Below are 14,455 nucleotides of genomic sequence, written 5' to 3' on the forward strand. Positions count from 1 at the left end.
GCAATTGTGACTAACACCCTTCTTTTATTGGCTTTGAAACCCTTCCTCTGAGATCATTTCCCTTCATATTACGAGGCGGCAACTTCCTGTCCCTTATAGGTGAAGCCCACGTGATAGTGAGAAGCTCAGGACTTTGCCCACCTGCTAGGTGGAGAGAAGGCAGGGGAGGTAACTGAGAAGGTGGAGAATGTTCCCTCTGCGGCCTTTGGTTAAGTGGGTGGAGCAGTCCAGTCCCACAGGTGAGCTCACCTGTCAGTCCAGCCGAGGGGTGGGCCATGGGGACCAGACTGGGCAAAGGTAGACAGGAAGGGAGAAACCACAGGGATTGAAGTCTGGACTGGGCCAGAGGCTGTCGTAGCTTTAACCAGTCAGCCCGGACTCGTTAAAGTCAGGGGCCCACCAGCGCCAGGCTGGACTCGGGGCAGAGAAGACGCAAGACCATGGAGGGGAAGACGCAGCCCGTGCTGTGGATGCTCTGTGCAGGTGAGTAGTGCCCAGGGGTGGGTGAGACAGGGGCTGAATGCTGAGGGTCTCCCAGAGCCCCACCAGGGAGGGCCTCCAATGACACAGTTGTATTCCTGCTGGGCAGAATGACACGTCTGTCGTTCAAAAAGCAGGTTCCAGGCCAGCACCCAGAATCAGAATGTTTTTTATTCTCATATTAGTAACTAAGATTCCAGCCCATTTCTGGAATTCATAATACTCTCAAAACTATATTTTCTGATCCCAAATCAGATCATCAGATCAGACGTAAGATCTGACAATTGGGACAAAAATATTTAAAATCAGGATTGTCCCAGAAAAACCAGGATGTGTGGATCCAGGATTTGTGTTCACTACCTGAGATTTTAATCATCGCCTTAAAACCAGAGAAAGAGGCAATGGTGAGAGTGATAACATCTGTTATCACATATAGGAAAACTGAGGCAGGGAAAGGCTGCCACTTACCCAATATCATTTACAGAGCAAGAGAAGACTCAAACCCTTCGAAAAACAGCCAGTTAGAAATAGAACGACCCTTTCCAAAGGCCAAAGCCCTTTAGTTCTCTTGATACTCTGGTCACTGCAAACTCAAAACATGGGGAAACCCCATGGAAACCCCACAAAATGAAAACCAGACATTCGCTGATATAATGGTAGACTCCAAATCAAGTGCTAAATAGCAAAGTCATTGTGTGAGGACCCACAGAGTGCTAAGGGTTAGGGTGAAGGTCTTGGCGTTAGAGTCCTGGGCACCGACGGGAAGTAGAATGAGCAAGGAAGTTGAGAGATGGGGGTTGGGGGGATTTTAGGATTATCTTTAATTCAGTGTATTTGAACATGCTGAGAATCTCATCAGCTTGCAATTTATTTATTTATTTTAAAATTCAGCCACATTTTAAATCTAAACATATTATTTCTCATTGAATGAAAGATTCTTTAAATTCTGTAGTGCTTTACAACTGGCAAAACTTCACACACATGATTTCATATAATCCCATAATAACCCTTTTTTTCTCCTACTCCAATCTTGCCCCTCCCCTCTTCCTTCTCCCCACTGGTAACCACTAGTTTGTCGTCTATGGCTATGCGTCTGCTTCGTTTTTGTTTTATTCACTAGTTTGTTGTATTTTTTAGATTCCACGTGTAAGTGTAAGTGATATGATACAGTACTTGTTTTTCTCTGTGTCAGCTTGCAATTAGAAATTGTTGTGGGCTTCAGGGATCTGGCAAAACTGGGGCATGTCGAATCCAAGTTCGTGTGCCCCATGCACAGTGAAGCCAAACAAACCAAAATGTCGGGGTTTGGAGCAGAGAAAGTTTTATCGCAAGGGCAATGCAAAGAGAACAGGTGGCTTATGCTCAAAAGAACCAAACTCCCCAATAGGTTTCAGGGAAGCATTTTTAAAGGCAAGGCGAGGGAGGGGAGTCACAGGGTATGTGAACAGCTGGTGCACATTTCTCTGATTGGTTGATGGTGAGGTAACAGGATGGTGTCACAGGGGTTAACATCACCAATCCTCAGGCTCCAATAGGTCTGGGAGCTGCATACTCATGGTCATCCAGTACTTAACTTCTTCCATTTTCTGGGGGTTTTAGCAACGGTAAAACAACTCAGGAAATGTGCAGCAGATACTGCTATCTAGGTACTTCAGGGAAGAACTAAACATTCTGCGGCTGCAGTATGGCTGATTTACTATTTAAATTCTTATCACTTCTCCTGGACCAACTGCTATTTTTGCATTAATTCTTTTTTTTTTTTTTTTTTTTTTTGCGGTACACGGGCCTCTCACTGTTGTGGCCTCTCCCGTTGCGGAGCACAGGCTCCAGACGTGCAGGCTCAGCGGCCATGGCTCACGGGCCCAGCTGCTCCGCGGCATGTGGGATCTTCGCGGACCGGGGCACGAACCCGTGTCTCCTGCATTGGCAGGCGGACTCTCAACCACTGCGCCACCAGGGAAGCCCTTTGCATTAATTCTTGATCCAGACTTTTGTGACTCAGGGGAGGTGTGGGAGATGAAAGCTTTTCTACAAACAAGAGACAGGCAGAGGACATGGGGAGAGGAGTCTGTCCTGGGAAGTCCCCATGGAATCCTGCTTGGTTACAGGAAGAGGTGAAGAGTTCTACCAGGAAACTTGGGAGCCCCAAGGCCTGGGGAGCAGAATGGAGGAGGGTCTGAGTTAGAGCTCACTTTTCAGCTCCTACAGGCAAGCCCCAGGCCAGCTGGCCTGCCAGCCCAGGGTGGTTCTCCTAGGCCCCCAGGCTCCACCTCTTGCCCCATCTCTCAAAACACGACCTTGGAGCTCTTGGCTGGAGAATAGCCCAGTGCTGGGGAAGGGTTGGGTCAAACTCAAAGGCCCTGCCAGGAGGCCCATCTAACTGGGGCAGAGGGGCCCTCGTCATCAGGTTAGAGGGCATACTTGGTTCATTCCTTCATCCAAACAGCTCTTTACTGAGCACATAGTTTGTGTAGGCACCACAGGAGTGAGGGGTCTGGAATGATTGCAGTCATGAGGGACCTGTCTCAGCCATCAGATTCAGACCGGAAGGATGTGCTTCAAGCCCAGAGGGTAGGAGGCTGAAAGGAAATGACCACCCTTTCTGGGCTGGGCCAGTGACCTCTGATCCTCTTCTATAGGGCCTAGAAGTCTCCCCCATGCCCCGCCTCCTCCCCTACCCCAGTACACACCCTCGCATCTGTAGTCTGGCTGCAACCCAAAACCCATGCATGAATCAAAAGAGGGGATTTGGGCTTGGGAAAAAAACAGAACAAAACAAAACGCGCACCCAGCTTAGGTTGAAATGTGGACTTAACTGTGAACTGCCTGGAGCAGTACATTTCACCTCTTCCTGTGAGAAGGCATGTGACCCCTGGGTGAACTCATCCAGCTCAACCAGTTCTTGGGTTTGTGTTCAGACACACTGATAAAGTGTGTCTTCTTCCCCCACCCCATTCCCTCCACCCTCCCAGGCTGCCCTGCCTGGCACCACGGGCTCATCACCTTTGCCTCCATACTTTACACTAAGGGGAAGGGGCTGGAGCAGTGGGGCCGGGGATGCTGGGCCTGGGGGCTAGCTCCGGGCATGTGTTTGCCAAGTGGAAATGTTTAGGGGTGAAATAGCCATTGCTATGTACTAGTGAGCAATGAAGGCCTTCAAAGGTCAGATGTAAAAGCAGCTGGGTGGCCCTCCCCACCATGGCTCGGGAGAGGATGCCAGAGGAAGAGCAGGGAAATTAGGGAGGGCTTCCTGGAGGAGGTGGAGTTTAAGTTGGGTTCCAGAAGTCGTACTGGCTTTCCCCCTACTTCCGTTCTTCATCTGAACTTGCCCAGTAACAACTTAAATTTTGCTGATGTCCAGGGCAGAGTAACATAACAAAGTTGATGAAAATAGACCCCAGGACTCATCGGATTTTGGGGAGTCAGAATATATATAAATATTTATATATATATGGTTTTTTTTTTTTGCGCTACACGGGCCTCTCATTGAATGTGTCATTGAATGTGTACCACTTGTTACCATGGTGGTTTTACATTTGCCTCTGTGATTATGTATTTATTATCATTTGACTCACGCAGAGGATCAGACACCATGAACGCAGGAACTGTGTCTGTCTCTGCTTGCCATTTTGTCCCCAGAGTCTGTCAGAGTCCCTGGAACAGGGGCATCCAGCAGCCATTTGCTGGGTGGGTGTTAATGAATGAGTACCTACCCTTTTGATCCTCACCAGGCAGCAAAGCTGGTTTACTCTCAGCGTCTCTTATCCTATCTCTCTTCCCTTCCTTCTTACTCTCTCCTGCTTCTCTCCAAGCCTCAATTTCCTAATTGCATTTGTTTCTATCAACATTACCCATCGTTTCTAGGGATGGGTGGATGAGAGGGGCTAATTAAGGAAATGGATTTGCCCTGCGTGTTAAAGGAAGAGAGTCACTTCACTGTGTCTTCCCTCCCTCCCAGAGGGCACTTCTGTTTCAGCAGGGGCTTCAGCGCCTTCACTCAGCAGTGGGCATTTCAGTGTTGAGACAGCCAGTGGAGAACATATTTGACTTGGAGGTAAAGTTTAGTTGCTCCTCAAACTACCCGACCTTGGCAGCACTCAGGTCTTTTTTTTTTTTTGCGGTACGCGGGCCTCTCACCGCTGTGGCCTCTCCAGTTGCGGAGCACAGGCTCCGGACGCTCAGGCTCCGCGGCCATGGCTCATGGGCCCAGCCGCTCCGCGGCATGTGGGATCATCCCGGACCGGGGCACGAACCTGTGTCCCCTGCATCGGCAGGCGGACTCTCAACCTGCGCCACCAGGGAAGCCCAGCACTCAGGTTTTGTCTCCATGTCCTCCCTGCCTGCTGGGCTTGTCTCTGTTCCCAGATCATTCTGTCCCTGGAGCAGCCCTCTCTGCCCAGGGCACCAACTCCTTATCATTTGCACTCAACACTTAATTAGGCTCTATTAGGATGCTGGCTGACAGTGATGCTGGCTAACTGCTTCCTAGGCAGGGACTGTGTCATGAACCACTCAATCAATAAAGTCGTATTAGCACCCAGCTCTGTGTACATACCTTGGGGTGGGAACTAGCAAGCGATGGGTACAAGACAAGTCTGAGACACAAACCCTGATGGAAGGAGCTGCCATATGATGAGGAGAGACGGCCCGCACACATAGACCCACACTGACATGAGAATGACATGTGCGTGGGGTACATGCTCCCTGAAGCGCGTCAGCGAAGCCAGTAAGGGCTGGGATGGTCCAGGTGGATTCCTGGAGGAGGTGGGGCGTGAAGATGCCTCTGATCATTTTCCCAGGGCCTTGTACTAAACTAGGGCCTTAGGAAATATTCATTAAATTGACCGGAATTCATAGATTCCTAAAGATCCATGTTGACCAAAGAGTTCCTCAAACATCCATGGAGTTCTAACCCCCCTCCCCACCTCTCCATCCCTCCTCCCCCATCTGCCAGTCTGAGAGCCTCCAGGAGTCATTCCCACCTTGTGGGGGGCAGGACAAACCAACACGCACGTGCGTGTGTGAGCTGCACCCCTTTCCCTAGAGACCAGCGCTTTCTCAATGTCAGAGCATGTATCTAGTGCTGGGGTGCGAGGGGCCCCTTCTGGCCTCGGGTACCTCCTCTCTAACTAAGAATGTGGTTTCTCTGAGCAAATGGATTTTGCCAAGTGGAGGCATTCCTTCCAGTTTCCCAAGGGTTCCCATAATGTGCTGTGTCCGCCTAAAGCCGCCCGTCCATCGAGCATTTCATTATTCTCCTTGGATGTATTGCTTTCTGGTTAGCTCTCAAGAGACACTTTATTATCTTCTTAACAAGGCTTAATTATTTACAAGCAATCCTGGAGGCTTCAAGCTGTCTCTTCACACCCCACCCACTTAGGGAGGTTAAATGACCTTTCCCATTTCCATCTGGGGCCACTTGCAGACTTGTCATCCCCTCTCTGGGCTCCTTTTCTTCTTTATTTAATTTTTTTTGACATTTTCTAGCAATGTGTAAGGTAAGTTCTTCAACCAAGTTTCTCTGGCTGCAAATCCTACCCATCTTTTAAACTTAAGTTCTCTAGAACTCATTCAGTTTGCTGTCCAGGAGCACTTACTTGAGCATCTCCTAAGTGTTAGGCGGTTTTTTGAGCCCTGAGGATATGAAAAGGAAGGAGAAACAGTGTGGCAGAGGAGAAGGATGTGACAGTATAGAATGCTGGCATAGTTCTTGCTTATGTGCCAGGATGAAGGTTGTGCATGCTAAATATGTTCTCATCCAACCCTCACAACAACCTGGAGTTAGATAATATGATTATCCTCATTCTATAGTCGAGGAAACTGAGGCACAGAGAAGTTAATTAAGTTGTGCAAGGTTACACAGCTAGGAAAACTAAGAATGAGGATGACAGCCTGGGCAGTTTGGCTCCAGCGTTTGTGCTCTTGGCCACTCTGCCGTATGTAATGAACTCTCATGAGAGAGTACGAGGATGAAGGTACTCGTGGGTGGTACCCATGGCACACAGGACAGTCATCTACTCTGCTTGAGAGCCTTTGGGCATTTTCTCTAGGACAATGTATGTGCTTAAAATTTCTTCCTCAGCAAACCCTTATTGTGCTGTGAGATTTTGATTCCTTCCTTGCAGGTGAAAGCATCTGCTCCTACAATTTGTATACCCTTGGGAAGGTTAACACATCACTGAACTATTTGTTTTTAACACCTTATAGTGAATGGGCTTATCAGATGGATGGTCTTCCGTGAGTATCAGAAGAACTCAGCCTTGAGAAAAAAAGGAGAGTGGGGAGGGAGCAGGAAAGAAAGAATACCTCTGGAGCATGAGGGACACAGCTGTCGGCAGCAACAGGATGGGAGAACTGCTACTACTGGGGAGAGGGTGGGTTCTGGCAACTAGAAAGAAGATACCCAATGTAGATCTGTACAAACAAGTAGAAAGGGAGGTTGTTGGAAGGCTCTAGAAGCAAACGTCTGCACTTCCGAGTTTTCTGATGGTGGATTAGATGTCCCACCTGGTAGTTTTGTCTCATCCACTGAGTGGGATGCAAAGATTCCACAGAACAGAAAAACGAGGGCCACAGAGCTAATAAACAGCCTATAGAAAGAGGGGAAAGGAACTGGGTTTATTACAGTTTATTACAGAACTGCGGGTGAGAAAGTCGGTGATTGCAAACATCAGAATCCTCTGAGTTCATGATGGGAAATTATTGAGAAGTTAAGCCAGATGTCTTTGCTGCCAGTGATGTCAGAAAAAGAGGATACTGACTGAATCAGTGAGAAGGATTTGATTAGCTGTGGAGGATTTCCAGTGATGGCTGTTGGCGTGAAGTTCTTAAACATAGGATAAATTCTCATCTAGGATTATGGAAAATGTAAGTGTGTCTCAGGGCACCAGATCAGCCTTTAAAGATCCTTCTCAGGTTTACAAATAGCATGTAAATAGTGTTCTATACTTGTTCAAGATTTTTTCTTTTTCTTTATGAGTTCTTTCTCATCCATTCATTTCAGTCTCTTCCCTCACAAATTAACATAAAATGACTTTTACTCGCTTTTGTAATGGTCTCTAAAATTGATCGATTCTTTAGTTATAATCATTAGTAATTATTATTCCTTTATGATAGTTCCCCCATGGTGGTGGTAGGCGGTTATTTCTTGTGATTAACTTCTAAGGATGTGCCTCAACAAAAGACTATGGGATGAGAAGTGGAAGTTATTCAATATGAATATATATAGAGAGAATATATTGAACACACATATACATAATGTAACTGTCATATGTTGAGCACTGATTATGGGTCAGGAATCATTCTAAACAATGTACACATTTCATGTTATTTAATCTTCAAACAACCCATTTTTCAAGTGAGGACCCTGGCACAGAGAGCTTATGTAAACTGCTCAAGGTTATACATTTAGTAGATAAAGGAACTGGAATTCCAATGGATGCATTCTAGCTCTGGAGCCTGTGCATTTAAACTCAATGCTATGCTACTTCCTGAAATGGCCATAGAGAAGTTGTGTATTAAATATGGACTGGTACAGGAGTGACCCAAGATGGCTGCATAGAAAGACACTGAGCTCACCTCCTCCCACAGACATACCGAATCTACACCTACATATAGAGCAATTCCTCCTGAGGAAGATCTGAGGGCTGATTACACAGCTACTGCACATAGAAGGACAACATAGAAATGGGTAGGAAAGAGAGACATGTTGTATCCATGGGAACCCAATCCCCAACACAGCAACCTGCAGTAAGGAGGGATATTGCTGATGGGCCTGAGTACGAAATTGCCCACCCTGGGAAACAGCATAAAAATCAGCAGTTTAAAGGGTATCCAGACTATATAGGAAGGAATCCATTTACTAGAGCTTCTGCCAAATGGGTGTCACTCACACTGTAGTCATAAGTCCACCCAGATCCAAGGGGTGGGGACATAGACTCTACCTCTTGATGGAGGAGAGTCAAAGTCACACGGTAAGAAGAATGTATGTGATGAGAGATACTGATGTGGCCACACTCTTTTTCTCATCTTTTTTCTGATAAACTTATACAGAATAAATTCCCCTGGGAGAACGCTCTCTCTCTTTACCTTGACTTAATCTTATTCATCAACTTTCTTACCATATTTAAGCACTCCATAAATATTTGCTAAATAAATGAATAAATCATCATCATCATCACAACAAAAAAGACGGTGGGAAATATTTATTGAGAGCGTTCTATGTGCCAGGCATTAAGCAAAGCATTTATACATATTATCTTATTTAATTCTCCCAAGAGCTCTGAGAATACAAGTGTCCCTTTTTATGGATGACATCTGAGGCTGACAAAAGTTTACACAGTGTGTAAGAGGTGGGGCTGAGGTGCAAAGCCAGGATTTTACCCATCACACAACACAATTAACTTTGTTGAGATGCTGTGGGATGGGGACAGGGTGAACCAAGGTACACGTGTTTGTCTTCACCCCGGGCCTGGAGAAGAACAGCTGGTGTGCCATGGCCGAGATCTCAGTTGTAGCGTGTCTAGCTGTGGCTGCATGAGCATCACTGGCCATTCCCTCAGAGGTCCGGTGGACAATGAGTATGAATGCCCATGTCAGTTACTTCCCACTTTCTTTCCAGTCTGGGTGACTGTCCACGCCATCTCTGTGGAAACCCCAAAGGATGTTCTTCGGGCTGCTCGGGGAAAGAGCGTTACCCTTCCATGCACCTACCAAACTTCCTCTGTCAACCGAGAAGGATTTATCCAATGGGACAAGCTTCTAAGGAGTCATACGGTAAGGATCTTTAAAAAGTTGGGAGCATCATGAGTACCACCTGACCATGACCTCTTGGAGGATAAGCACTACAAAGCCATTCAATAAATGTTAGGCTGAATAAACCTCGTTAGCGCCCAGGCTGGGACGGGTGGGGAGGGAGCAGTGAATGTTGGACCCAGGGAGAGCCATATTATGCCACCTGTAGTGTGAAAGAGTCACCTTCGCCAAAACATCTTTCTGTTGGTCAATCTCAAATGACCTAAACTGTATCATTCCTTTTGATTAGCATAGCGCTCTCCCTTGAGGCCAAATTTTGTTATAGTTTTTTCCTGTTTGGGTTCTTTTGGGGACTACGGGAAGATTTTATTTTCTATTTCAGAATAGATAGTAATCCCATGGCTTAAAAATTAAAACATCATGAAAGTGTACATTGAGAAGTCTCATTCCTATCCCTGCCTCTCTTGTCCCATCTACCCAGTTTCCACACCCTAATCCTTCTATCTCCCTGTCCTCCCCAGCAAGGCTAATTTTCACTGGTACTGGTTCTTTGGGGGCAGCATTTATTCTGATTGATTGGTATCTCTGCTACAATCATTCAGTATTGTGAATATCGCTTTTGGCTAAGATTTAGCTTCTTGTGTATCCTTCCAATGATTCTTTATGCCAATTCAAGAAAATGTGAATGTATATATTCACACACATGAAAATACATCTACTTTTGACCCTAGAATCCCAGTCCCCTATTCCCCTCACCAAAGGCAACCACTATTACAGATTTGGGGATGGACTTCTATAGATGCTCCACATGTATACCATGCACACACAAACATAGACATATATTTACATATATGTATATGAATATGTATGTTTATATAAACTACATGCATACTGTCCTCCACTTGGCTTTTTTTCCTCTTAATATACCTTGGAACTCTTTCCATATGTCAGTACATTTATAACTATTTCATTCGTTTTTATGTTTTTTTTTTTTTTTTTTTTTTTTTTTTTGCGGTATGCGGCCCTCTCACTAATGTGGCCTCTCCCGTTGCGGAGCACAGGCTCCGGACACGCAGGCTCAGCGGCCATGGCTCACGGGCCCAGCCGCTCCACGGCATGTGGGATCTTTCCGGACCGGGGCACGAACCCGCGTCCCCTGCATCGGCAGGCAGACTCTCAACCACTGCGCCACCAGGGAAACCCTCATTTTAAAAAAAATATTTGCATTAAGTATCACATTTTATGAATGCTTTATACGTACCAATGATGGACATTTGGTTTGTTCCCTATATTTTGCTGCTACAGATAATGCTGCAATAAATATCCTTATATATATGTCTCTAGGTATATTTTAAATATTATTGTAATTATTTATAAATATATATTTATATATAAGATAAATTATTAAAAATGAACTTCTGGGTCAAAGGCTGTGTGAATTTAAAATTTGGATAAATAATGTCAAATTGCTTTCATTGGATGTCAGACCAATCTTCATGTTCACCAACAACAGTGTAGGCACCTATTTCTCTAACACAGAGTAGTCTTAAACTATTTGATATTTGCCAATTTGATGAGTGAAAAAGTATCTCATTATTGATCAAATTCACATTTCTTTAACTGTAAGAAGAGGAACAGCTATTCATAATTTTTTTTTGACCACGTGTGCAGCATGTGGGACCTTAGTTCCCCCCAGTGGGATGGAACCCATGCCCCATGCAGTGGAAGCATGGAGTCTTAGCCACTGGACTGCCAGGGAGGTCCCTATGCATAAGTTTTAAAGTGAGTTCTACTTTTAAGATGCACACATGCCTGGCATTAGATCCCCAACTACTCAGAGTGAAAGCATTTAGCTTTTTCCCTGACAGAAAAGAAAGGGGAACCCAGGACACCCAAGTCCTAGAGCAGCAGGGCCGATGAGAAAGGAGAGCAAATCTTGGCCTAAGGCACCTTATTGTCTGTTGCCCAAGGCACCCTGATGGGACAGAACACATGTCCTATCTGTTTCCAGAACCCCAGGAAAAAACCTAGAGAGGGCAGCTGCTGCCTTTAGCTTGTAGAAACTGAAGACCCCTTCTTTCACTGTCACGTGTATTCAGCAAACAAGATGTTAGGTCTCTGGCAGGCACGCTTCTGAGTGCTGAGATAAATACTAAAGATCTTTTGTTGACTGATGGATCCCTTACTTCCTAAAGGGTTTGAGGCAATCCCCTTGAGAGCAAGCAAGGCTGCAGAGCAAGGGGTTTAACCTATGCCCTCAAGGAGATTATTGTGACAGGTCCTAGCAAGGGCTGGGGGGTGACTTGGGGGAGATCCCAGGAGGGGGAAGCCTTAGGATCGCTGTGATTGGGAGGAGGGTTGGGGCATGAAGAGTCCTTGGCAGAGCCAGTAGGTCAGAAAAGAACTGAGCTGGGAAAGACCAGCATCCACAGACGGGTCCACAGCCCAAGACAGGTCCTCATCTCCCACCGTGTTGCTCCTCCTCTTCTCAGCCAAGCTTCCTGACTTATCTGCCCCTACCAGGGCTGTTGCATGTGGTTGGGCAGACTATGCACTTGGGTACCCAGCCCAGGGTGCCTGACCGCCATTAGCTTGGCAAAGGTGTGTCTGTCCAACAACTAGAGCACCTTTTCCTGATTTGAGTAAAGAGCATGCCCAGGCGTCAGACCTGACACTATGTCTCCACACTCTCCTCCCTACCCGGCCTGGTCTGCCTTCCTCCCCTAATGCTCCACCGAAATCACCAGCAGCTTCTCTTTTGTTAAATTCAGTGTGCTGATTCAGTCCTCATCTTATTTCATTTCTCCCTAGCTTTTCCAACTATCAACCACTTTCCTATCTTGGAATCTCTCTCCCTTGGCTTTCCGGTAGCCTCGTCTTGGCTTTTGCTCGTATCTCTCTGACCTCTCTCGGACCTTTCCAAATGAAGTAACTTGGGGACTTGCCGTTTCTCTACTCATTTACCCGAGGTGGCTTCATCAAGCCCATGGCTCGATGCCATCTGCTTTGCATATATTATCTACTTTAACTCTCACAAAAATCCTATGATACAAGTGTTATTATCATTATCTCCACTTTGTAGATGAAGAAATGGAGTCATAGAGAGGTCAGCATTTTGCTCAAGGTCATAGAACTAGTAAATGGCAGAACTGGGATTTGAATTGAGGCAGTCTGATTCAGAAGTAGTGATCTTAGCTAGTACCATGTTCTGTTTGATAAATGATAAGTATATCAGTGAGTAAACAAATTCCAAAGGCGAGAGTCAAATAAATAAAGGGGGCTTGGAAGCCAAGCATGGCTACCTAGCACAATGCCTGCACATAGTAGGTGTTCAATAAATATTGGTTGACTGAATGTCTGAGAACAGACAATGAACTAAAATGGAATGGGTAAGAGGTGCCAGAGGTTACAAGAGGTGAAAGCTTCACTTACTCACAAGTGCTCCTCTGGTATGAACTGCCTACCTGCCCTGGGCTTTCAATATTTTCACTAAAAACATATAAATACATCATAAGAGGAATCCACAAATGGACACCCTGTATAGAGCTCTTTGTTCTGCAGGGTTGGTGTGTCAGTACACCTGGGCCTGGGAATGGTGGATGAGGGTAGTCAGGGCAGGCTGGAGCATCATGCCAGGGCCTTAGGCTGAAGACCAAGTGGTATTTCTTCTTCCTCACAGGAAAGGGTGCTCACCTGGACATTTTTGACCAAAACCTACATCTACGGTGAACTTTATCAGAACCGTGCCAATGTATCAAGCAACGTCGAGCAGTCAGATGCCTCCATCACCATTGACCGGTTGACCATGGATGACAACGGCACGTACGAGTGCTCCGTCTCACTGCTGTCGGACCTGGATGGTGTCTCCAAGTCACGTGTCCGCCTCTTGGTGCTGGGTGAGTGTCTCCTTCTCCTTCCTGGGGTGGTAGGAAGAGGGGCGGCGGTGAGAGGAGCGGGACACCCTGCTGGTAAGGTAAAGCCAGGGAGCAATGCCTGACCAGGAGCTAAGACTCCTCCCCTCGCCCCATCTGTCTCAGGGGTTGGGGTGCTGCTCCTCCCCCTGGAACCAAATACTCTTCTGTCTGGGCAGACAGCTCCCCAGGGCCAAGGTCAGGGCTGATTTGGAGAGGTCCCTGGGGGTCAGCCTTGGAGATCCTGTCCCTGCTCTGTTCAGGGCTCTTTCCCTCACACCAGCTCCTCTCTGTTTCATGCCAAACTTACTAAACAGAAGAAAAGGGGAAATCCTAGATCCTACTGTAAAGACTCTCACTGCCTTGCTTTGATGCTGGGGGCCAAATAATGACTCTCTTACAGGTCAGGCATCTTTCCCTAAATTCAGCTAGTCAGTAGAAGCCCTTTACACCACCATCTCCCCACCCCTCGGCTCCAGCGCACCACTGATCAGGTTCTACTGCTTCTGAAATATGTCCCATGATAACATTCTTTCTACACAAATAGCTTATTATTGGAGTTTATAGTTTTGGAATAATTGAACAATCACCTACTCTTAGTATCTTCATTTTGCAGATGAGGCCAAGAGAAAGTAGACACCTGACTCAACATCAAACAGTTATTGGAAAAACTTTAGTGAGCACCCAGCCTGTGTCCACTCTAAGAAATGGCCCCCACCGTGGGAGGTAGCAATACTTTAAACCAAAGCAATGGATCATGTTTCCTTCATTTTTTTCCCCTTTACACTACATAGTGGGATTTTATTTTTAATTACAGAAGGTGGCTGCCTGGGTTTTTGAATCATTGTAGTGAGTCAAACAATAAAGCCCTGAATAAAGAATAACCATCTCCTCCTTGCACCCTCCTACTAACAAGGTGGCCAAGGCTAGTACTTGTGTGTATTCTTCCACACTCTTCTCCATGTCCTTTCAACACACACACACACTTTCTTTTTGTTTCTTTACTTTTCTTTAAAAAAAAGAGATCATATTATAAAGATTATTCTGTAACTTTTTCTTAATGTTTCATGCACATTTCTCCAGATCAATGCATACAAATCTACCTATTAATAGAATACATTCCCATGCATGGATGTACTATGATTATTCCAGTGTCCCATACTGATGAGCATTCTCAGGCTGTTTCCATTTTTTTTTTGTACCAACAATACTGACTATATATATATATATATATATATATATATATATATACATATATATATTCTTTCACTGTATTATATTTGTTTCTATTGGATAGATTCTTTTTTTTT

General features: G+C 45.8%; 1 protein-coding gene across 1 annotated transcript in view; it reads left to right on the forward strand.

Moving 5' to 3' along the window:
• Positions 1-193: 193 nt before the first annotated feature.
• GPA33 (glycoprotein A33) overlaps positions 194-14,455 on the forward strand; it is a gene marked incomplete at its 3' end in the record, with an annotated part of 34,646 nt that continues 20,384 nt past the window's right edge. The window contains exons 1-3 of the mRNA XM_082612993.1: positions 194-483; positions 9,101-9,255; positions 12,914-13,130. Coding sequence (XP_082469119.1) covers positions 441-483; positions 9,101-9,255; positions 12,914-13,130 — 415 coding nt within the window. The 5' untranslated portion in view covers positions 194-440. The remainder of the gene's footprint in view (positions 484-9,100; positions 9,256-12,913; positions 13,131-14,455) is intronic.

The sequence above is a fragment of the Mesoplodon mirus genome (assembly GCF_964341445.2).
Source record: "Mesoplodon mirus genome assembly, chromosome: 3".
Classification (NCBI taxonomy): Eukaryota; Metazoa; Chordata; class Mammalia; order Artiodactyla; family Ziphiidae; genus Mesoplodon; species Mesoplodon mirus.